The following is a 23,120-nucleotide window of genomic DNA, read 5'->3' on the forward strand; positions in this document are numbered from 1 at the left end:
TCTTGTACCAAAGTTTTACCAAAGTTTTGGCTTCTTTCACCAATTTTGTCACCTGTGAATTTTGGGGTATATTTATAATTGAAGTGCTATTCTTCCCTTTGTTTTGTTGTTGTTCAGTTGTTTCAGTCATGCCCAAATCTTTGGGGTTTTCTTGGCAAAGATAATGAAGTGGTTTGCCACTTCCTTCTATAGTTCATTTTATACATGAGGAAATTGAGGCCAACAGGGTTAAATGACTTGCTCCGGCCCAATGATCATATTCATTGTACCAGTTAGCTGCCCAAGATACTCTCGATCCACTGTGCCAAATGGATGCCTACTATTTCTCCTATATTGTAGCTATTCTGGAGAATACTAGAGAATACATCTACATCTCTACAACTCATTTAAGGTATCTAACTTGGTAAATATAAATGGGAAATTTTCTCCTCCCCTTGTTCCCCCCCTTTTAGGTTAAAGTCCTTCTGGTTAGAAAGTAAAGACTCTAGGCAAATACTTTCCTGCCAGTACTTGGTTGGTATACTCTACCACTGGGCAGGAAATTGTCATTCTTATACTTTAAGTCGTGATCTAGAAATCTAAATCCCATTTTCAGACACCATATTCTTATTCAGCTGTTCACTTCCCAATTATGCCCTGCCCCCAGAGTCCTTACTCTTAATAGCAACAGCAATGAAGACATCACTCGTGCTCCTAAGGTCCTGGGTTTCTTTCCCAAGACTCTGAAATCTTTAGTACTGTTTTCTAGGTTCTTCTGGCAGTATTATTTGTGCCTCTGTGAATCAGAAGTTGGTAGTAGTCACTCATTTCAACAAGAATTGGGAGGCTTCTATCACATTCTGGGTATATTCCCCAGGAAGAAAATAGATGAAATCAACAAATAGCTGTCTGAGTTCTCTTCAGCATAATTACCAACCACACAATTCATCGCTTCTTCATTTCACCTTACTGGATGACTCCCATGGGTCTGGTCTTCAGTCAGGCTACATGTGTGCTGCCTGCCAGCCATTTTTAAAGAAAGGGCCTGGGAAGCCATTCTGAGGTATCATCTGAGGGTCCAGACAAATTAAATGTCTTTCCTAGCCTCAACTGGCACACCAGTCTCCAGTCCTGAATGCAGAAAATATCCTGACAATGGTTCTAGCACATCATATTTTTGCATTCACCTGGCTATACAGAAACTGTGGCCCGAGTTGTATGCATACAGACACATACTTTTTTCACTCAGTTTCCTGGGTCTCTGCCCTTTTTATGGGTCTGCTACTGTATCTAGAGTCCAGATGATTTCATATCCACTTTATACACAGCAACATAGACAATCTAGTTGGAACTCATGGAGGTAGGCATAATTATACAGCTACAAATTCACCACACATTACTGAATAATACTTGTGAGTTCCCTGCCACACTGGTTATTTTTTCCCCCTAGAATGGCAATAAAACCATCCTTGGTGCTTAACTTATAGGGGAATTTAGGTTCAAACTGTCACCATAGCTTCCTAGTTGTCTACACAAAGACCACTGTATGAGAAGTTGGTGCTCCTCAGATTGAGGGACATCTCAATGCCCTGTAAGTCATTACACCATTCTAACTGGGTATATCATCGTGGCTAATGAGGACAACAGAGGAGTCACAGGCAAGTGAATCAACCATGCATCTTTGCTGAATATACTCTCTATGCTATTGTTGAGTGAACTTCATTTTACTAAATGTTATATAGCCTGTAAATGTCTCATTTCATTTTAGTTCTCAATCAGACTGGGTCCAGAACACTACTTATTATCTAAAATGCTTATCTGCTTCAGTTTCAATAGCTTCTTAAGTTCCAAATTCCATGAACCTAGTAGGTAATAAGATTCAGAAATGATTTAATCTTTGCAAAATAATTCTGCTTATTATTTTGATTCCATTGTCTGAAAGATTTTTATAGATTTATCCATCTTTAACAAAACCCAGTAGGAAGGAAGTCATTGCATATATTTAGTAGGTCTTCTTGAAATCTTGCTTCATTATTTTTGAAAGACCACCTGGACAATCCTTACAATTATTTGGGTGGATACACAAAGCAGGTCTGGAAAGGTAAGCTCCACCAGATTGTGAAGGAAAATGTCAAAACAGAAGTATTTGTATTTGAACTTAAAACGCCACTAGAAGTCAACGGGAGCTTTTTGAGCAGAAGAATAACATGGACAGACCTATGATATAGGAATGTCAATTTGGCAGCAGTGCAAAGGATAGATGGGAGAAGGGAAAGACTTGAGGCAGGGAGACCAATTAGGAGGCTATCAATAATCCAGACAAGAAGTAATGAAGGTCTTAAATAGATTTGTGGCCACATGAGTGGACAGATATTGTGGTTTTAGGATCAAGAAGATTTGGCAACTGATTGGATACAAAAGGGAGAGTGATAAGGAGTCAAAGTGGACATGGAGGTTGTGAATCTAGATTACTGGTTATAAGAGGTGGCTTGAGCAGAAATGATGTTAGAAAGAGGGGAAGGTTTTTTATTTTGGGGAAGGGAGAAGAGTAAATGAATTGTTGGCTCCCAATGGATACCATATGGATCCCATATGGATCCCAAAGAATCCTTCTCTTTGGCCTCTGAGAAATAATGTTCTAGTTGGCTACCAGGCATAAATAAACTTCACAGAAATAAAGTCTCAGTCTAGAAAGGGCTTTAGAGTTTAATGAGTCCAAGCATTACCTGAAACATGCAATCAGGGAGAAGGGTAATTTTACTTTCAGATAATTTAAGAGATTTTTTTTCCTTTGAAATTTAATGTGTTTCTCTGTAACTTCAACCCATTGTTCTTTGAAGACAAAAATAGTCAGTACTTCAGGCATTTGAAGACATGATCTTGTCCTTCCTATAGCCTTAACTAGTCTAATCAGGAATCTTTTTTTTTTTTTTAACCCTTACCTTTAGTCTTAAGTCTTAGAATCAACATTGTGTATTGCTTCTAAAGCAAAAGAACAGTAAGGACTAGGCAAGGGGATTAAATGATTTGCCCAGGGTCACACAGCTAGGAAGTTATCTTTTTTTTTTAATTTAAATTCATTTATCATTCATTTTTTAAAAGTTTGAGTACTGAATTCTCTCCACCTAGTCCCTCCCCCACCCACTGAGAAGACAATCAACATATCAATTATACATGTGAAATCATGCAAAACATATTTCCATATTAGCCATGTTGGCAAAATAAAGGCAAATGAAAAAATACATGCTTCAATCTGTACTCAGACTTCATCGATTTTCTCTGGAGGGTGGACAATACTTATTATCATGAGTCCTTTGGAACTTGAATCTTGAACCTAATCTTGAATCTTTCTATGTCCCAAATATATTTTATTTTATTTTATTTTTTAAATAACCCTTACCTTCCCTGTGAGAATCAATATTGTGAATTGGTTCCAAGGCAGAAGAGCAGTAAGGGCTAAGCCATGGGGGTTAAGTGACTTGCCTAGGTAGGAAGTATCTGAGGCCAGATTTGAACTCAGAAATTCTTATTCTAGGACTGCCTTTCAATCCACTGAGACACCTAGTTGATCCCTCCCAAACATATTTTATTATGTTACCTTGTAATTTCATCATGATTTCAAAGGACATAAAGCCCCACATCTGATACATTCTGACTGTGTGACCTGAGCAGTCATTTAAAATCTTGATGCTCAAGGCAACTCTTGTTCTTAGGTTAACAAGAAGTGCCAACAAATATTGGCACCGGAAATTTCTTTATCTTTGCATTCCCTATATCCATGTTGGCAAAGCCATGGCATGGGTGCCAGGGCAGCATGGGGAGGGCTGCTCCATTCCCCATCAACAGCGCCTGAGGACAATTTTGTATGCTCTGTCTCTCTGTCCAACCACCCAATGGGGAGCACTTTCTCCCATCACTACCTGGGGGTAATACCCAGGTAGCTGGAAGTTGTACTTTGGGCATGCAATCTTAAAAACATTCACCAGTGCTGCCCTACACCAACAAAAGTATAAGTCTAGTCTTTATCTATAGATAGTCCCATCCCTAGATGTGACCCACTAGTTCAGCCTTTTGAGCTTTTTTTGATCCTAGTCAATGTACTTGCTATTCCTAAGAGCTCTTTTTCACAGAGATTACCCCAACAATCACTTTCCCCATATCTTTTAGTACTCTAGGATAAAGTTTTTCCAGGTATGATTAAACTCACTGAAGGCAGTCAGGTACTCTCTTACTACCTCCTTACTTATCTGTAGTTTGAACTCATTGATATCACTTTTGTCCCATCCTTCTTTTCTGAAGTTCATTTATCTTGGTACAGAAACCAGAAGTAAAATAAGAGTCAAGAAAGTCCAACTCTTCCCATGCATCAGATATCATTGTTTCACCCAGGGCGACAGCCTAACCTTTGATTTGCCTCATTTTATTGCTGTCTTCATTGCCAATCTCATCTCATTCTGACATTAGCCATATAGGTTGTACCACTCCTTTTATTCATCCTCACTTATTCTTGCTTCCATCTATGGTGTAAGTCTAAGTCCGTGTTTGCCAGTGAATTCTCTCTGCAACCAGACTGACACTTCTTTGGATACTTTCCTTTTTTTTCCTTAAATGAAATTATATGCAATTATGTTACCAGAATTTTATTTTCAAAAACTTCCCATCCCTTTTGAGATGACTTTCTGTTTAGTGACTCAAGCCATGGGATTCTATCTGTTCTATTGCTGACCATTCCTTTGAGGATGTTTCAGACTGTTATGTGGCATTCCTGCTCTTATCATTTACAAATTCTGAAGTGCAATGGCCATTTCCTCTCAAGAAGGTAGAACAGAGAATTGGAAAGAGTGGTAAATCTGGAGTCAGAGGACCTATGTTTGAATCCAAGTTCCAATTTCTACTTTACCAATGTAACTTTCTAGGCTATTGTATAACCTTGGGAAAACCATTTAACTAGGCCTCAATTTCTTCACCAAATATAGATCTGCCAGAGATCATTTGACTCTATTCTGTGCTGTATACTTTTTAACTCTTCAATGCTGGTGAGATTTATCTCTCCAGCTTCTCTGTAAAGTAGTTTCTGAGGTTTGTACCCTCTGCAGAGAATACGTGGTAGCCCAGAGTCAGTCAGGCACACACTGAAATCTCAATACAGTCTCAAATAATTTGGGACTGACTGGCCAAATTAGGTCCCTGCAAAATGCCAATCACTATACTGGAATATCCTGGATGAAGGTGACATTAGCTTTTACTGGGGTCAGTCAGACAGGAAAAAGGGCATCAGGTAAACAGTCCTATGCCTGGACTTCAAACTTGAAGGGCAGAGGGAAGATTTGGTAACCGAAGTCCCAGGCATAGCAAGGTATGTTAGACCAGATGTTTGGGGAATGTAGATGAAAACATCAAGATTTACATCTTGAACAGAGTTGGTTCCCAGAGGAGCTAGTGCTCCTAAGCAGCTGTGATCTTGGGCTGGAAGGGAAGGGTGGGACCAGATATTTGGTGTGCTCACTTTGCAGTATGCTGGGAATGAAGATGGACAGAAAGGAGAAGAGGGGAGGGGAGATGCTAAATTGTTCTGTATTTGTTGTATCCCTCTATATAAAGTCAAGCAGGCTGGTTAATTAAGAAGGGGAAGGAGTCTGGTTTATTCAGCTGTCGGGAATTTCTTATAACAATAGTCCTTCATGGATGACAGGTAAGCATGGCAGGGCTGGCAGGAGAGGCGGCAGAACACAGTAATTATAGGCATAAACAACACTGTGAGGGAGCAAATCACAGTCAATACATGGGCCCTGCCTGCCTGAGTGTGAGAGGTATGTCTAGACCAGAGGCTTAATTCCCTAATCTCCAACCTTCTAAATCCTACCCCAGATAATGCTTGAGAGCTTTGCTGGGGCCAAGTCCTATTGAGTGTGGATTGGGGTTTAGGTGCCATCATTACAAGCTCTGCTTGGGGGGCTTTAAATATCTTACAGAGTCCCTACCATAGGCAAACAGCTAGGAGACTAACAAGCTAGTAAATTGGCTATGCATCTCAAAGGGCTTCTCAGAGATTGTGTATAGAGAGAAAGGAGTCACTGCTGAGCTGGTGATACAGATTATTGTCAATCTGAATACTATAGATCATTTACAGATAAAGGAAATTATGGAGCTCTGGGCTAGGATATGGGGTTAGGGGTGACAGTCAGGGCTCTGGTCAGGACTGAAGCATAAGAGTTAGAACTATATGTTTTAAGACTGAGATTTAAGGTTGGTGTCAGAGTTGAGAGATGGGAGCTGCATCTTGGGACATGGGCTACTGGACTGAGGGAAAGTGTCATTGGGGCCTAAAAAGGTTATCTCCAGAGATCAGAAGGGATCCTATTAAACACAGTTCCTAATTTTTCTTTATCCTGGGGTCTCCTCTTCCTTGCAAGGAAAGGGTAAATTCTCCAAATAACATACACCAGTTCTTATAAGACCAAGTCAATCACACTGTCATATTCAGACTAATGGTAACTTTGCGAAATCAAAGAATCTAAGATCTGTGGGACCTCTGAAGTCCATCTAATCCTGAGTTTCTTAAACTGGGGTCTATGAACTTATTTTAAAAATATTTTGATATTTTAATATAATTGTATTTGTAATCCTATATATTTATTTAAAATTATTTTTCTGAGAAGGGGATCCATGAAACAAAGAAGAACCTCTGATGTAATTCATACTTAACTATCTACCTAGGTAGGTCATGCAGTGAATAGTGAACTGGGCCTAGAGTCAGGGTGACCAAGTTCAAATCTAGCCTCAGACACTTACTAGCTAACCTAAGGCAAGTTATTTAGCTTCTGTCTGCTTCAGTTTCCTCAACTATAAGATGGGGACAATGATTCCTAGGATAATCTACCTCACAGCATTGTTGTGAAGATCAAGTGAGATAATTTTAAAAGCATTTATTAGCACAGCATCTGTCACAGAGGAGATGCTTGTTCCTTTCTACAACATCCCTCTGATTGAAGATGCTCTTTGTGAGGGGGACTCCACTACTTCCTAAAACAGCACATTCTACTTGTGAATAGCTCCAGATGTTAAAAAGTTTGTTCTGAGAACCAGCTTAGAACTGTCTATCTACAATTTCCATCCAAGCTGGAAGCTCTACTTTGTCACCATTTTGGTCAAGAAGAACAAGCTAATCCTTTTCCCAAGGGCAGGCCTCAAAAAGTTTCATGTTGTAGTGCATCTATGTCTCCTTCCCTCTTGCCCCACTGTCTGCACCATGTATTTTTTAAGAAATTCAACATCCTCTGCTCTTAAATACTCCATTTATTTCTGGACATAATCTTGCTTATTTGTGTCTCTCTTAAAATATGGACCCCAGAAATGCCCAGTACACCAGATATGGCCTAAAGCAGAGGTCAGGCAACTATGGTCTCCCTCGTTTTGGATATGATGCAGTCTAGGATGGTATTATTATTTTGGCTGCCATGTTATGCTGTTGATTTATATCAAGGGTGTTTTTTTTTTCAAGGGTTTGTTTGTTTGTTTGTTTGTTTGTTATGGAACCATTTGGCAGTCTGCTGAAACCTACGGGGCCCTTTTCAGAATAATGTTTTAAAATATATAAAATGTTGTACATAGTATTACAAAAGAAAGCAATTATGTTGAAATAAAAGAGGTAATTTTTTTCTCCTCCCAAGTTCAGTGACACTCCTCACCTCCAAAATTTAAGGCTAAAAATCCCATTGTATCCACGAAAACCCCATGATGACTATGTGCCTAGTCATACCTCTCTCATCTCATTTGTGAAGTAGATAGTTTTAACCTTTTTAGAACCTTACTTTCATCCTTAGTAAATTTTACTTTGATTCACAACACAGTTCTGGCCTGTTAAGATCTTCTGAGAGCCTAACTCTTGTCATCCAAAGTTGTCTGTAAATTTGATAAGCACGCCATCTATATCCTCTTCTAGATGATTCATTTATTTTTGTTTTTTAAAAATCCTTACCTTCTGTCTTAAAATCAATATTGTGTGTTGGTTCCAAGACATTATGATAAGTAAGGGCTAGGTAATGAGGGTTAAGTGACTTGCCCAGGATCACACAGCTAGGAAGTGTCTGAGGCCATATTTGAATTCAGGGCCTCCCATCTTTAGGCCTGGTTCTCAATTCACTGAGTCAGCTAGCTGCCTTCATTTAGCTAATTTATAATAATGATGAACAGTACAAGGCCAAGGAAAAATCCCAAAGCCCTACACTAGCATCTTGGTCTGGGCATCTTCCTCTTTAGAGATGGTCTCCCTCACTTAGTTTTTAAATCCACCTGAGTTTTTATATATTTTATTCAGAAGCTTAGAATGACTTTCAAATGTTTTGCTGAAATCTAACTATACGATGTCTATAGCATTCCTCTGACCTATGTAGCTATCTTGTAAAAAAAGCAAATGAGGTTTGTCTGTTTTTAACAAAGCCAGTTATCACTGTTTCCATTTTAAAGTGTCCTTAATGTTTAGAATTCTTTGTAACTCTCTTCCTTTTTATGAAAATGGGTGAACATTTGACCTCTGATCTTGTAGAACCTTTTCATTTTTTTTAAACCCTTTCCTTCCGTCTTGGAATCAGTACTGTGTATTGGTTCCAAGGAAGAAGATGGTAAGGACTAGGTAATGGAGGTAAGTGACTTGCTCAGGGTTACATAGCTGGGAAGTGTCTGAGGCCAGATTTGAATCTAGGACCTCCCCGTCTCTAGGCCTGGCTCTCAATCCACTGAGCCACCCAGCTGCCCCTCCCCTTTACACTTTTAAAAAATCGCCTGCAGCAGATTAACAACCACATGTACTCATTTTCAGTACTCTTAAGGCTTAGTTGGCAAAGACTTGAAAACTTTGGCCTGTGAGGGCTGCCAAAATGTTGCCTGGCTGTACTCTCACTGATCCTGGGTTTCAATTCTCTGCTAACCACTTTCCCTTATCCTTCCCCATTAAGCCTTATTTTCCTTGGGACAGAAAAGGACTTTGGTTTTTTTACTAATCCCACCACTATGCAGCAGTCCTATCTAGCCCTCCCTGTGAAACAACACTTGACCTCTTTGTTTCATGGTCGGTCATCTCATGGTGGAGCGGGTGGGTACTAACAAACATTTCAATTTAAGGAGAGGAGAAAGCACTGACATTTCCCACCTGGCTGCAATCCTTTTAGACTTCTATGGCTTCTCCCCAGCTTTTCAGTTTCCTGCTCTGTATTTTCTTCCTCCATTAGTAAGCTTCTTGAAGGCAGGGTTAGTCTTTCTTTTTCATGTTTGAATCTTTGTACATCAAAGGGGCTCACTGACTGACTGACTTGAGTTCAAGGATACTCAGAGTTGGAAAAGCTCTTAAGAGATCATCTATTTTAATTTAATAGATGAAGAAACAGGCTCAGAGCTCCTTTAAGTGGACCCGTTTGGGGCTTTAGTGTTCCTGACTCAATTCTTATAGAACCATCTTGCTTTTCTGTATGCAGACTTTAATAACTTACTGAATCTTTTTTATATCCCTTAATTCTGAGTTTTTTGATGAGTTTCCTGTGTATCAGCATTAGTTCCTTTAAGAAATTCCCTCTTCAAATAGCGTTCTAGAGAGCTTCTGAACCTTCTTGGGCTGACTTGTCCTCCCTACCCACCCACTCCCACCTCCACCAACATAAGGCCATTAGAGCCTACTTATCTTTTATCTGAACTCTGTTCTTTTCAAATATATAGTATACATGTCAGACTAATTCCTAGCTTTACTTTTCTGTCATGAATTTTTTTGCCATCTAGCTGCCATTTTAATTTGAGCTTCCCGCCTGCCCAGAGAGGTATTACAGCTACTATTATCCTAACTTTACATTCCAATCACAATTCTCATTTTACCATGTCCAAGAAATAACAATTAGGTTGAATTTGCCTCCTTCTATTATGATACTTAGTTCACTCTGGTATATTACATACACTTTCTATATTTGTATGTATATATCTGAGGTTTTGAGTTTTATACTGGCTTTCCTCTTAAATAGTTTCTCCTGTTAATTAATGGTCTCCTTTTTGGTACTGCTGTTCTGTATAGGACAGGACAGTTAGAACTATGCAGGCAGTTTTCTTTCTCCCTCTTTCTTTACAGATTAAAGTCTTCTTTATAAGACTTTGGACAAATATGTTTTTCTGGCCCTTGTTAGGAAAAGTCCATCCCTTGCTCATTTCACTATTTTGAGCCATGGTCTAAAAATCCAAATTTTAATTCTCAGGCACATTCTTCTTAATTACCTGTTTATTTCCCAGACTTGACATATTTCTTTCAAAGTTCTAATCTCCAATTAAGTAGTAATGATGAAATCATCACCTGAGTCTTCAAGACTTTTAATTCTGAATTAATGATGCTTTTCATAGCCTTTATACAGGTATCATTTGGCTCTGCACGAACCACTAGATATAGATTTGAAAATTCTCTGGAGGGTCTCCATCATGTCTAGACTAAAAAAAGAACTACCTCAGGTTCCCTTAAGTTACCCACTACTCTTCCTTTTCCTTTCTTCTTCTGATGGAAGACTGTCATCTCTCTCATCTGGAAGCACCTATGGGATCCTCAATGCCCTCCAGAGATGGTCTAGCTGTCCATGTTTCTGAGGAAGAGTTCTGTGCCAACTTTTACAGTTCTTAACATTTAGTCCTTTCCCTTCTTTTCTGTCACATTGCTCTCCATTGCAACCTTCTGCCACAAGCAAGAGTTCTTCTCTACTGCTTTAGCTACTTTGTCTTCTTTGCTTCCTACTTAAAGGATTTCTTTTTTTCTTTTGGGGAAACTTAATTCTCTTGAATAACTTAAGAGAGCAGAAATGTCTTCTTTTTAAAAAATCCTTACCATACATCTCAGAATCAATACCGTGTATTGGTTCCAAGACACAAGAGCAGTAAGGCCTAGGCAATGGGAGTTAAATGACTTGCCCAGGGTCACACAGCTAGAAGTGTCTGAGGACATTTTTGAACCCAGGACCCAGTCTCTAGTCCTGGCTCTCAATCCACTAAGTCAGCCACCTACCTGCTCCCAAAATGTATTTTTCTAATCGTTTCCACTTGACTTTCTCTTCAAGAATGGAGATCAATTTGTACTTTGCACACATGTAGGCCTTAGATTGTATTAGCAGAAACACAAACTTTTTATAAGTCCTGGCAAAAATGTTCCTTGTCCTCCATACTTGTTAGTTCTCCTGATTACTCACATGGTGAGAGTAGCAAGCTCTCTCACAGTGAAACATGAGACAACTCAGGGCTTGAACAGTGAAATCCACTTAGCTCCGTTCATGTTGTCACTGGTCTTTCTCTGCCACCAGACACTCTGGCCCCACTTGGTCAGGGGAGTAAGCCTTAATTTATTTAGCAGACAGAAGCAGACAAAGCACAAGCAGCCAAGACTCAAGGGCATGAAAAAATTTCAATTATTTAATGAGATCTATTCATCTTGTTTCACCTTGCTGAGATTCACTGGAACCTTCTTTCTATGTTGCCAAATACTAAACTCTGGCTTCACCAAAAGGATGAAACTTAATTTATTTAGTAAACATAAGGACACGAGACAAAATCCAACAACTTCATCATTATCTACATACCTTGCTTCACTTTTCTAGTAAGCTCCCTGAGAGCAGGGACTGTTTCTTTTTGTCCTTTTAGCCACAGTGTCTGGCACAGAATAGGTACTTAGTGCTTTCTGATTGGCTGATCGAGTTTCACCTTCATTCTAATTCCCTGGATGCAAAGTTCTAACACTGCAGTCCACACTGTTTTATCTTCCTTCTCACTCTTCCTATGGAGTCTCTCATCTTAAGAGCCTGCCCATAAGAACAGGGTAATGGATTATTCTACTCTTGGGCATTGTAGGATTTGCTTCCTGCCTTCTAGGCTGGTGGATGTATGCCATGGTAATGATAAGGGCAATGAATAAGGAATCAGAGGCCCTGGGTTTGAATCCTAGCTCTTAACACTTACTTGGTGTGGGACCCTGAATGAGTTATTGTTTCCTAATCTATAAAATGAGAGGTTTGGGCTAGATGTTCTTGCTTTCTTTTTTCTTTTTTTTTTAAAAACCCTTACCTTTCATCTTAGAATCAATACTGGGTATTGGTTCTAATGCAGAAGAGCAGTAAGGGCTAGGCAAAGGGGGTCAAGTGATTAGCCCAGGGTCATACAGCTAGGAAGTGTCTGAGGCCAGATTTGAACCTAGGACCTCCCTGTCTCTAGGCTGGGCTCTCAAACTGCTGAGCCACTCAACTGCCCCCTGGGCTTGAAAAGTTCCATCCAGCTCTAAAACCTCCCTCAAGGAATGGTTGACTTCCACCTGATATTGGGAAGTAACATATTCACTAAAAAGAGCACCGGATTTAGAGTCAGAGGTTCTGAAGACATATCTGGGCTCTGTTAATCCCTATCTGTGCAAACACTACCAATTTGAGTCTGTTTCCTTAACTATAAAATGGGTGATAATAGTTGCATTCTCCATCTCATAAGATTACTGCAAGAAAAGTTTTTTGTAAACTTTAAAGTACTTTTTATAAGAGTGAGTTATTAGTAATATTCTTTGATTCTAAGTATTATGGCCTATAAATATAGGAGAGGCCGTATAACCTGTCAAACACAACTTCTTGCTGCTATCCAGGTTCTGTGTACTAACCTTCAGGAACCTTCATTCTCTACATAGAGGTATTCTTAAAAGCAGATAGTAGGAGCTGAATAGACTCAGGAGAGACTGATTTACTCAAGAAGCCTGTGATTTTTTATTGCTGGAGCAGACAGCCTATACTCATGTTGGTGAAGTTGTGGCACAGGTGCCCAGGTGGCACAGAGGGGACTGTTCCATTCCCCCTCTACACCATGCCTGAGGACTTTTTTGCATGGTCCGCCCCTCTGTCTAGCCACCCAATTCAAGCACTTCCTCCCTCTGCTGTCTGGGGTAATGAGGCTCCCAGGCAGCTTGAAGGTGCAATTTGGGCACACAAACTCTAAAAAATTCCCCAATGCTGGCCTAGACTAATTTGGAGAGGATAGTTTTTAGTTCAATAGGAGACAGATGATTTTTACCATCAGAGCTGCCCCACAACAGAACAGGCTATTGTTGAAAGGAGGAAGATAATGAGATGCTCATAACTATGAATGTTGGATGACCATTTCTCAGGAATGCTATAAAAGGGAAGGGAATGTGAATGGGGGGGTGGTGGAGTAGGAAAGAGAAAAGAATAAATATGTATAGAGTGCCTTCTGTGTGTCAGGCACTGTGCTCAGCATTTCTACAAATATGATCACACCTGATCCTCAAAACAATACTGCAAGATGGGTGCTATTATTATCCTCGTTTTACCACTGGGGAAACTGAGGCAAACATGTTAAATGATTTGTCTGAGGTCACACAGCTAGTAAGAGTCTGAGGCTAGATTTGAACTCAGATCTTTTCGCCTCGTGGCCCCAAACACTATTCATTATGCCAACTAGATTCCTTGAAAAAAAGCTTTTAAAAGTCCCTTGTAGCTTCTTCCAGTTCTGAGATTCTGTGGTTTTAGGAATCCTTTGGAGCACATAATATCCCATTTTGGCAAAGGGTTCCCATTCTCAGCTGAGTCAGAGAGCCTGATTTAGTACCTCATTTTCCCTGAGGTGAGGCTGCATGCCAGACCTCTGTGTGTCCTTGAGTAAGTCACCATCCCTCTATGTTATATAAGGGTATAGGAAATCAATGGTTTCTAAAGCCACATATCCAGTGTCTAAAAATTCTATCAGTCATAGAATCATTGACTATGAGAACTTGAAGAGATTTTAGGAACCCAAAGAATCCAGCTCCTTCATTTGAAAGAGGAAGGAACTAAGGTCCAGAGATAGGAAGAGACTTACAAAGGAAAACTTAATACAGTAAATCCAACACTCTTTCTTCTCTATCAGATGATGAGTCTGTGTCTCATGCTACCTCCAAAATACAGCTTTTATGTCTGTGGTAGATATGGTAAATTTAAATGGGAGAAGGATGCTTAAGCAGAGAAACTGAGAAATAGAACAGCTGAGGGCTTCCCACAGGCTGTAAGGGTTGGAGCACCTAGTCATACTCTTTTACCTTTTTCTAAAAAAATTCTTTTTTAAAAATACTTATTTTTCCCCCAAAATTTTAACATTAAAAAAATTCTAAGTTCCTAAATTCTCTCCCATTCTCCATCTCTATTCCTTCCCACTCTCCCCGAGATGCTAAGCAATCTGATATAGATTGTACATGTGCAATCACGTAAAACACTTTTTTACATTAAGTCATTTTGTAGAAGAGATCTCAAAAAAAAAAAAAAGAAGAAAGGGAAATATAGTATGTTTTAGTCTGCATTTAGACTCCATTAGTTCTTTCTCTGAAACACACTCTTACTTTCTAAAGTTTCTATATCTGTAAGTCTCAGCCTACAATCAGAATAAGTAACATCTCTCATTTTGAGTTTCTCAGGCTCTAATGTCATGTAGGGTGCTCACTTTCTGGCTCAACTAAACTTTACATTTATTAACTACCTATGGTCGAGCTTATTGAGCTCAGCATGCCTGGGGAGACAAACTCAGAACATGATAGAATCCCTCCCGTCAAGGAGCAAATGTTCTTGTGATGTACTAGTACTACATACACAAATAAGTATTATGTAAAGAAGTTATGTGACAGGCCCAGCAAAGTCAGGCATAGTGTTATAGTAGAAGGCAGGGGTTGGGGGGAAGTGTTGTGTTTACTGTATGTGTGTTTTGTTTAGAAAAGTGGGATTGTGAACAGCTATATCCCTTGTGAGACAATTTACACTCACGGACTCCTTTTGTCACCATTACATCCCATAGCTGCAAAATTCTAGAAAACTGAGGTTTTGCTTTGTAATGAGTAAAACTTCTTTCTAGGCCTTGAATCATTCAAATAAAACTAAAAATCCCAGGGTGTGGCAGGCCCCAGTGTGAAATGATTTTGTGAAGCAGAAAGCAAGTGACACTGTTTTCACCTCAAGACCTAATCTTCAGGAGGTCACAGTCCAAGAGGAACTCCTCCTCAATGACTGAGAAAGACCACAATACAAGGCATAGCATAGCATGTCTTACTGTATGTTCCTGGGACCAGGGTATGGATGACCAACCATCCTGTTTATCAGTTACCTTTTCTCCCATGGGGCAGTAGCCTTTGAGGAAGTCCACGCAGACCTCTGCCTTCTTTGACACATACACGTGGCTGTATGGGCAGTTGCTATTATTGCAGATCCCTTTTAGGAAGTATGAACACACAGGCATCTGTAAAAAGAAAGAGCAGACAGGATGATAGGATAGTGGGAACTTTTTCTAATTCCACACATAGAGACATATACAATCACAGAGACCTACAGAGCCATATGTACATTCATAAAAAGAGACACATTCAGAGTTACACACAAAAAGACAAACATTCCCATAAGATGCATACATCTTACTTTCAGAGATATACATTTGGAGAGAAATACATTTGCTCATACAGAAATATATGTGTGGAAACACACATGTATAACTGTGGTGGAGACAAGAAAGGAGAAAGACACTGTCCCCTGCTCTGGTGTAGACTCATCTGGAATAATGTCTATTTCTTGGCGATATATTCTAAGATGGACATAAATGAGCTAAAGCATATCCTGAAGAAGATGATCTAGAAGAAAGGACTAGAGACCAAAGATGAATGAAAAGAAATGAAAATGTTTAACATAGAAGAAAAGATTTAGGGAAGACTTCATTGTTGTTTTCTAAAAACCCTTATGTTGTCTTAGAATCTATACTAAGTATCGGTTCCAAGGCAGATGAGTGTTAAGGGCCAGGCGAATGGGGTTAAGTGACTTGACAAGGGTCACAGAGCCAGGAAGTGTCTGAGGGCAGATCTGAACGCAGGACCACCTGTCTCCAAGGACTGATTCCCCATCCACTTAGCCACCCACCTAGCTGCCCCTGGAATTCTTTATTTTTATCTTCAAGTATCAACTGTACTGTCATGAGGTACTAGAGGAAGACTTGTTCTCTTTGGCTCTAGAGGGTACAATTAAAGGACAATGGAGAAAAATTATCAGGAGGAAGGAAGGTGATGGGAAAGGGGGACAGAATTTAGTTCCACATAAGGAAGGCCAAACTAACTATCAGAGCTATTCTTAAAATGAAACAAACTGCCTTGGAAGATAGTGAGCTCTTCATTACTGAAAAATTTCCACATTGGGCTAGGTGACTCTTTGGCATAAGTATCAGGATTTATGGACTTATGTTTTGGGGAGGGGTTGGATGAGATTATTTCTAAAGTCCCTTAAAGCTCTGGGAGTCTATGATTCTATGGTCCTCAGTCATCTTCATTAGGCTTATAATCTAAGTAAAGAGAAAAATTAATTCACAAACAAAACAACTGGAAAACATTGACTTTGTGACCATGGACAAGCCACCTAATATTCCTGAGTGAATTTCCTCATCTTTCAAATGAAACTTTAAGATATCTTTCAGCTCTAACTCCTATCACATTGGTTCCAAATGTGATTCCGAGAGAAAACCTCCTCTTGGGCATAAACTATCAGTTCACAGAAAAGGAAGGACTTCAGACAGGCTTAAAAGGAGACAGGGATAACATCTGGATAGAAAAATTAGGAAGAGATTAGGCAGGAATGAGCATTCTCTCTCCGTCTCTTTCTGTTAGGATAGGTTGGATGATCTATGTATGGTAATCTCTTACTGTATGAAAAGTATTAGGATAAGAGCTAGGGATAAAAAAAGAAAAGCAAAAAAATCGTGAAACTATCCCAAGACCATGAATTAGGAAGTCTCAGTTCTTGTTCTGGTTCAGCCACCAAACTTGCTCCCATTCTGGGCCTTAGTTTCCCTACACTGTAAAACTGGAAGGTTGTACGCTAAGGATCCTCTTAGTGTCACTCTTTCATGCCCTAAAGTCTCTTTCATTTCTGATGTTTGATGTATTGAAGTCTTTTCAACCTCTGACATTCTATTATCAAAGGTCTAAAGCCTCTTTCAATGTTTTCATTTTATAATCTGTTATAACGTTCAAGACCACTAGATGGCGTAATGGACCTAGTGACAAAGAAATCTGAGTTCAAATTCTGCCCTAGACACTAGCTGTGTGACTGCTCAAGTGACTTATTCTCAGCCTCAGTCTTTACATCTGCAAAATGGAGATAATAAAAGCACCTATCTCACAGGGTTGTTTTAAGAATCAAGTGAGATAACATGTAAAATGCTTTGCCATCCTTAACATGATAATTGTTAATGGCTAATGTTTCTGTTCAGTTGTTTCAAGTCATGTCTGACTCTTTGTGACTCCTATTTGTTATTTTCTTGGCAAAGATGCTGGAGTAATTCACCATTTCCTTCTCCAGCTCATTTTGCCCAAGGCCACCCCGCAGCTAGATTTGAACTTGGGAAGAGGAGTCTTCCTGCTTGCAGGCCTGGCACTCTGTCTACTTTACCACCTAACTACCCATATAAAAGCTACTATTATTGTTTCTGTTATGCCTGTCTAGGTTTTGAGGTTCTGTCCAGCTCTAACATTCATTGAGCTTAATGAAGAGAAGAAAGGGAGACAAATTTAGAGAGCTAGGATAGGGACAGATTATAAGGGGCCTAGAATGCTAGGTAGAGGAATTTAGACTTGAATGCAATGGGGAAGCTCTAAGAGGGTTTAGCAGGAATGGGGGGTGGGGGGGTGGAAGGGGAGGTTCAGAACTGTTTTAGGAAGGTGGCTCTGGAAGAATATGCAAAATGGCCTGGAAGGGGACAAATGGCAACCCAGAGGTGGGTTAAGAGCCTATTGCAATAGTCTAAATATGAGTGGTGGCTAAAGGAGTAAAAAGGATAGATGAAAGGATATTTTGAAGGAAGATTGTTGAGGCTAGTGTGTGATTAGTTACAGAGGATAAAGGAGGGAGTCAATCATGACTCTGAGAATCCTAGCCTGAGAGAATAAAATAATGACAGAAATGTTCCAGCTGGTCAAGGAAGCCACAGAGAGGGATCTGGGAGGTGATGGCTAATGTCATGTGTATGGACCTCCAAGGCAGAGAGAGAGAGAGAGAGAGAGAGAGAGAGAGAGAGAGAGAGAGAGAAGAATAGAAATACAGTTTTGGTGGAGGTCAGTAGTCAGGGAACAGATAGAAGCATCATCCTAGAATAAGTGACATGAAATAACCTGAAATTGAGGAGAGAGGACATCTTATGGGTCCTTTCAATGTTCAATGGATTACTGGGAAACTCAGGATGTTGCAGCCTATATCTGCCCCATTATCTTATTCAGGCAATCATTCATTCATTCAACAACAAACATCTTCAAAATTGGATCCTATGCTCATTTTGAGGAATACAAAAATTAATATAAAACAGACTCTACTCTCAGAAAGCTTACAGACTAAAGTTACGCATTTAAAGTATTAGAAGTGTGACCAATGTGTGAAGTGGGTGGGAGCGGGGGAAGGCAAGCAAAGCTTCATGACAGTAACATCTGAAAAACAAGAGTGTGAGCAACAGTGTGAGACAGCTAGCAAATGAGACGGGATCCAGAGGACAAAGTGAGAGAGTGAGTAAGAGGGGTCAAGAAGGAAGCCAGTAAGAGGCCAGTGCAGACAGGAAAGGGAGTTCAGGGTCAAGAAGACAAGAGAAACATAGGAACTAGCAAGAGGGTGGGAAACAGGCAGCAGGAAAAAGAGGTGGGGATGGAGGAGAAAAGTGAGAGTGAGCAAGACAAGAGAGAGAGGGGAGGTGTGTGGGGGTGGGGGAATGAGGCGGTAGCGAATAAACCAGCATAGGAGACATGTACACAGATGGGGAAAAAAAAGCAGGAGGAGGGAAGGAAGGAAGCACAAAGAAACAAAGGGTGATTTAAAATACAAGAGTTTATTTTTAATTGTCTCTTAACTGCAGCCATTGAGAGAGAGGCCGGGAGTTGGGGGCTTCCATGGTGGGGTTGGTGGTGGTATGACCGTAAACAATTCCCTTAATGTAGTTTTTGATATAGAGCCCAAATTAGCTCTAATAAAAAGGGATAATAAAGGCAACTCTTATACCAAACTAAACTCCTCCTAGCTGTCAAGCAGGGGCCATTATCAAGAGGAAACTGCATTCTCATTTCAATTAACCTTGTTTGCACCCCACCACGTCCACACAAATAACAATAACATTAATTCAGGGCACTGGTGCGGGGCGGCCATATTAGACAGCTTGGAATATGCAGAGGCTCGGGAGCCTCGAGCTAATGAACCCGAAACTCGACGTGAATTTCCAAATTGCTCACAACAGAGTTTCCGAGCTCTATTAGGGAGAAAAATGCTGATTCTTTTCAAGTTCCTCAAGGGGAAAAGCTGTTGCCGCAGCAGTGGCAGCGGCAGGAGCACCAGCAAGCCTCTGCCCAAGCCCTAGTCTCATGCTAGCCTGCCTGGCAAGTTCATCCATTCACATTGACTACTTCCCTTCCCCCCCCCCCCACTACCACCCCAATCATCACACGGTGCACAGCACGCCCAGTTCCTCCAAGTTGATCTCAATAGAGCCCAAAAATGAACGTCCAACTTTAGTCAGTGTCTGAATGTGTCTGAAGGGGGGAAGAGTCACCAAGTACCTAGTCTGTGTGTGTATAGGGCAGGAAAGGTCTATCTGCTATCAATTACTTCTAAGGTTAGATAATCCAGATCCAATGTGGTACAGACAGTCAGGCCTGGATTTGAATCCCAAATGACCATGAAATGTGGCCCAAGTACTTTTAACAATCTTGTTCTCAATCAAAAAATGATTTTTTAAAGTGGTATGTGGTCCAGAATGAGAAAGATCATAGATTGGAGGAGATGAAAGGGACCTTATAAATCAGCTGTCTAATCCGAGAGGCAGCATGTCATAAGGTGGTCAGCTGGATGGAAGACTTGGAGGGAATTTTCATTCTAGACAATGATAGCAATAGTCAATATTTATCTCATACTTATTCTGTTGTTCTCTGCCTTGCTCAGACCACATCTGAAGTACTATGTTCAATTCTAGGTACTACATTTCAGCTAGTCAACAATAAGTACTTTCCATGGGCCAGGCACTGTGCTAAGCACTCACAGTCTAATGGGGGTCAGTAGTTGGTAATAGTTGTCTTAAGCACTTGAAGAGGACTAAAATGATATTGCTAGATTGGGGTAAATGTACAGTGTGTCCAACTAGCTGATCAGACCCATCCAAGTTTGGAAGATTCTACCACAGGTCAGCACAAATGGCCCACTGGAACATTTGGGATGGAGATGTCTCTAATTTTGTTTTTTCTGTGTGTGTTTTGCCCACAGGGTAGGATCCCCGCCTATCTCAGTAAGCAGGCCAGGGTAAGGTTGAGTAAAGCAGACAAATTTTAGGGGACCTTTTCTAGCCCCCTCCTCATGCTAAGAGGTACACAAGGGCAGTCAGGGGCTGCCAAATCCCAGTGCTGCTTCAATCCTGTGAGAAGATGACTCTATACCCTGGGCTGCCTATGGGCAGAGTGTTGACTGCAGCTCCCAGTGTGGCTGCAAATGATGCTTCACTTGCCACAGGACTTCAAGATAGGAGCAACATCATAAAAATAATAAGACAATAAAATACAAAATGTATGAGCAATGTCTTTTGACTCCTGAATACATTAGATTTAAGTGAGGTAGAGTTGCACAAAGTTAACAGTCTCATTCCCTCTTCTAGAGTCATCAGAGTCCACTGGCAAGACAAAAATCAAGATGACTAGTGATACTTTGGGATGGAGTGGATGTTTGACTAAGTTCTAGGTAGTCCACAGCACCTGCTTCACCCGCCTTCATGGCTCACTGGAACAAATTGTTTTTACTGTCCCATCTTGCCAGGGGAGATAAGAAGCAAACAACTATGTGTGTATATATATATATATATATGATGTGTACAGTAGAATTGGGAGATAATCTCAGAAGGAAGGCACTAGCATTACTGAGGCCTGGAAAAGGCCTCTTACAGAAGGTAGACTATGAGCTAAGTCTTTGAGGAAGCCAGGAGGTGAAGGGGAGGAGGGAAGAAAGCCTTCCAGGTATAGGGGAAGAGCCAATGCAAAGGCAAAGAGCAGAGAACAAGGATGACATGTATGAGGAACAAGCAGTTGTAGTTAAATCACAGAATATATGGAGGGGAAAGTAAAGTGTAAGATAGGTAAAAGGAGGCCAGGTTGTAAAGGGATTTAAAAGCCAGAAGTTTAGATTCGATCCTAGGGGTATTAGGGAGCCACTGGAGTTTACTGAATACAGGGTGAACTGATTAAAACTTTAGAAAGAGCACTTTGACACCTGAGTTGAAAATGGACTAGAGTGGAGAAAGACTTGAGGCAGGAAGACCAACCAGAAGGCTATTGTAATAGGTGGTAAGTGGAAGATGGTAAGTGTTATGAGTGGAGAAAAGAGGGTGCATTAAAAAGGTAGGAAAACTATAAACTAGAGGGTATCCAAAGTAGGTCATTCAAGATAGTGACGGAATTGCAGATTAAGCCAAATAATTTTATCATTTGACGAAATCAGGAATATTTAGTCTAAAGAAAAGAAGCCTTTTAGGGGGAACAGTAGCAGCAAAAGGAGCATTTATATTGTACTTTAAAGTTCACAAAGTGCTTTACAAATATTATCCCATTTGATCCTCATAACAACCTTGGGAGAGAGGCAGTATTATTATTCCTGCTTTATAGATGATGAAACTGAGGCAGGCAAGGATTAACTGACTTGCCTAGGGACACACAAATAGTCAGCATCTGAGACTGGATTTGAGCTCAGGTCTTCCTGACTCCAGACCCACCTTTCTATAAAATGTACCACATAACTGCTACTTACTATCTTTTACTTGAATCTTTTACTTTACTTTTTAAAAAAAAAAAAAAACCCAACACATATCACATGATAGCTATCTTCAAGTTTCTGAAGGACTATTATGTTTAAGAGGTATTTGAGTTGTTTTTCTTGGCCCCCAAGGACCAGTGGGTGAAAGTTGCATAAATGCAGATTTAAGCTTGATATAAGAAAAACCTTCGTAACAATTAGAGCTGTCTCAAAGGTGGAATGGACTGCCTTTGGAGGCAATAATCTCTCCCTCATTACAGTAGTTCAAGGTGAGGCTGAATTATGACTTATGAGGCCTGTTGTAGATGAGTTCTTGCTTAGAATGGACTTTTAGCTCTAAGATTCTATAATTCTATTCACATTTTACTTTTCCATAAGCACCAGGAATATAAAGAATAACTTGCAGACAAACTGAAGAGGGAAGCAGGGTAAAGGAAACAAGACCAGGAAACTTTAGGTTGGTTTAGCCGAACTAATTTATGGATGGATATCAGTTATACCAGAAGAATCTTTTGTGACTCTTCCTTCACCCTCAAAACAATGAGCTGTCAGAGGCAGAGATTCCCTTGCTTCAGTATTGCTTGTACCTGTCCTCTCTGGTTCCACCCACACTGTAGTCCCTGAGTCAGACCTTCATCACCTCTTACTTAGCCAGCTTATTATAGCAATAGTCTCTGAAGTGCTTTCCTATACACCCTTTATCGCTCTCTAATCCAACCCTCACGAAATTTTCAAGATCATTTCCCTAATTTTAGGGCTCTGATAACGTCATTTCTTTACTCAAAAACTGTTTGTGGCTCCCTTCAAAATAAAAGGTAAAAGAAATTCTTTAGCATTTAACACTCACCTTAAGCTAGCTCTAAATTATCTCTTCATCTTAATGCTGCTCTATCCCCACCGAATACTCTCTGTTCCAACTAAACTGGACTATAAGTTACTCCCTAAATTCATCTTGCCTTCTCTAGCTTCCATATATTTGTGCATGCTATCCTCTATGCCAGTAACTCATTCAGTACTCATTTATTTCTACTGAAATTCTCCTTTTCCTTAAAGATTCCACTCCCTGGCAAATAACGATCCTTCCTTCCTCAAGTTCTCTTAGATTATTTTGACAGGGCTTTTCCTCTGTCCCATCACACCTCAGTCTTGTATTACAATTTACATTTTAATTTGTGTATATATTATATCCTTCTATTAGAATGAAGGCCAATTTTAGTCCTCTTCATTGAAAAAAAAAATCCTCATCGCCAAACAAGAGGTTATACACATAGTATATGGACTCCTTTGAAGTTTATTGAATTAAAATTTTCCACTGTA

General features: G+C 40.1%; 1 protein-coding gene across 1 annotated transcript in view; it reads right to left on the reverse strand.

The window, feature by feature from the left end:
* The window catches only part of ZC3H3 (zinc finger CCCH-type containing 3), a 501,954-nt gene that overhangs the window by 63,253 nt on the left and 415,581 nt on the right, over positions 1–23,120 (reverse strand). The window contains 1 exon segment of the mRNA XM_044669341.1: positions 15,109–15,240. Coding sequence (XP_044525276.1) covers positions 15,109–15,240 — 132 coding nt within the window.

This window comes from Gracilinanus agilis, chromosome 1 (genome assembly GCF_016433145.1).
Source record: "Gracilinanus agilis isolate LMUSP501 chromosome 1, AgileGrace, whole genome shotgun sequence".
In the NCBI taxonomy this organism is placed as follows: Eukaryota; Metazoa; Chordata; class Mammalia; order Didelphimorphia; family Didelphidae; genus Gracilinanus; species Gracilinanus agilis.